This window comes from Thamnophis sirtalis, unplaced genomic scaffold (assembly GCF_051295495.1).
Source record: "Thamnophis sirtalis isolate CommonGarterSnake01/CBP01778 unplaced genomic scaffold, rThaSir2_p1.2 scaffold_4, whole genome shotgun sequence".
Lineage (NCBI taxonomy): Eukaryota > Metazoa > Chordata > Lepidosauria > Squamata > Natricidae > Thamnophis > Thamnophis sirtalis.
Genome location: NW_028261384.1, coordinates 132366588 through 132368723, shown reverse-complemented (window position 1 = coordinate 132368723; position 2136 = coordinate 132366588). Strand labels below are relative to the sequence as shown.

Sequence of the window (2136 nt, the reverse complement as noted above, 5' to 3'; positions counted from 1 at the left end):
CTAGAAAGCAGGAAATAAAGGGCAGGATAGAGCAGGAGAAGGTGGGCATGGCCAGCTGATCATTGGAGCTACTGGTTCTCCTGAACCGGTCTGAACTGGTTGAATACCACCTCTGGGTATATCCCATTTGCAGCTCAAATGGGATGAGTTATAGCCAATCAATGGATCAGTCAAAGAGAAGACATTTCCACTGGATTATCTGCATTCCTAAAAGAATAACCGACTAATTCCCCCAACCTTACAAACTAAATACTGGTTAAATACCGAGCAGACAATGTTTTTAACATTACAACAGGTTTTCCTTTTCAGTTCTTATTCTTTTTTTTCCAAATCATATAGATTTTTGGGATATAAGGAGTATTTCTCCTTCACTAGTCCTGGGTTGGTTCATAGGGATCTATTATCCTTCTCCATGCATTTGTAGGCTAGACTTTAGAAGCTTGAAGAAGAGATATCTTCTTTTTTGCCAGATGTTACTTCTTTCTGGAACATCGTTAATTCTGGAAAAAGAATCCCAGATTTTCAGAGGGGGCCTTTCCCCCATTTATGAAGGGAACTGAAGAAGCCTTCAAATGGTGTTAATAGCAATCTCTGATTGTAATTTTGAGGGAAGAGAGCTAATAATATCTCGAACAAAATTACTGGGAAACAACTGAATAACAGCTCTGCCAAAGATATCCAGAAGGTTTTTTTTATCGCTAAAGAAATTGTCTTATTGCTCAATGCTGTACTTCAATGGATATGAAAACTGAAAAATTAAACAGCGCTCCCTCCATTGTGCTGAGAAGCAATGGTGTTATATAGATTTATGTGTGAAAGGAAGAGTTGAGTGATGGGCATGATCTTCTAAGAAAATAATTGCAAGATCTACAAAAAATTAAGTACACTGTCAATGCCCTCTCACAAGTAGGAACTAACTGCCTTTGTTCAACAGGTTGGATGATTGACCAGAAAAATCCCACATGGAGTGTCCCAATCAAACAGCCCCGAATGAATTCATCCTCTCTGGGTTTCCATGTACAGAAGAATTAAAGCTTCCCTTGATTCTCTTCTTCTCCATCATTTTTGCTCTCACCCTTTGTGGAAATTCTCTGATCATCTTGGCGGTGATCACCAACCTTCAACTGCACAAGCCCATGTACTGGTTCCTCTGTCATCTCTCCATCCTGGACATGGCCTTCTCAGCCGTGGTGGTCCCCAAAGTGACAGCAGGAGTCATCCAGATGGAAAAGATCATTCCCTTCTCCGGGTGCATCTCACAGGTATTCTTCTTGAACTCGGTTGGGTGTACAGAATGTTTTCTTTACACCGTGATGGCTTATGACCGCTTCTTGGCCATTTGTAAGCCGCTCCACTACAGCAACCTCATGAGCTCGAAAGCCTGTCTTCTCCTCTCCTTGGGGACCATAATGGGAGGGGTCCTCCACTCTGTCCTTCTGACCTCTCTTACCTTTCATTTGCCTTATGGAGAGAACAACTATATTGACTATATCTTCTGCGATGTTCCGTCCATCCTGAAGTTGGCTTGCATTGAGATAAGCTTTATTGAAATGGTGATCATCGTTGACATGGGCTTTGTGACAATCACCTGCTTCCTCCTCATCCTGGCCTCTTATGCTTACATCATCACAGCCATTTTGAAGATCAGTAGCAGTGAAGGACAACACAGGGCCTTCTCCACTTGCTCTGCCCATCTTACTGTGGTGGTCATATACTACCTGCCTTTGTTTTCTCACTATTTGAGACCGGCTTCTCGGGACATCATGGAGAGTGTGGTATGTGTGTTCTACACCACCATCACTCCTCTGTTGAACCCCATCATATACACGCTTCGGAACAAAGAGATGAAAACGGCTCTGGTGAAACTCTGGGGTGGGAATCCTGAGTAGATTGCAACTGGTGTGTGTACCATATATATTTTTCCTCAAGTTTACATGACCAGATATGAACTCTAATCTACTTTACTGTACGGCTATGCAAGTGAGAATAGGAAGAGAGATCAGAACTACAGTATGTATTAACTTTTTTGTAGCTCAGCCACAATTGTTGGAGAGGATACATGTGAAAAGAATGGAATGGAATCAGGGGTGGGATTCAGACAGTTTGGACCGATTCGGACAAACCGGTAGTTCCGAT

General features: G+C 42.5%; 1 protein-coding gene across 1 annotated transcript; it reads left to right on the top strand.

Annotated features, from left to right (window-relative positions):
* Positions 1-962: 962 nt before the first annotated feature.
* LOC148046680 (olfactory receptor 10G6-like) lies at positions 963-1889 on the top strand. Its single transcript, XM_087712089.1, has one exon. It carries the CDS (start codon positions 963-965, stop codon positions 1887-1889), a length of 927 nt encoding a protein of 308 aa, XP_087568215.1.
* Positions 1890-2136: the final 247 nt, after the last annotated feature.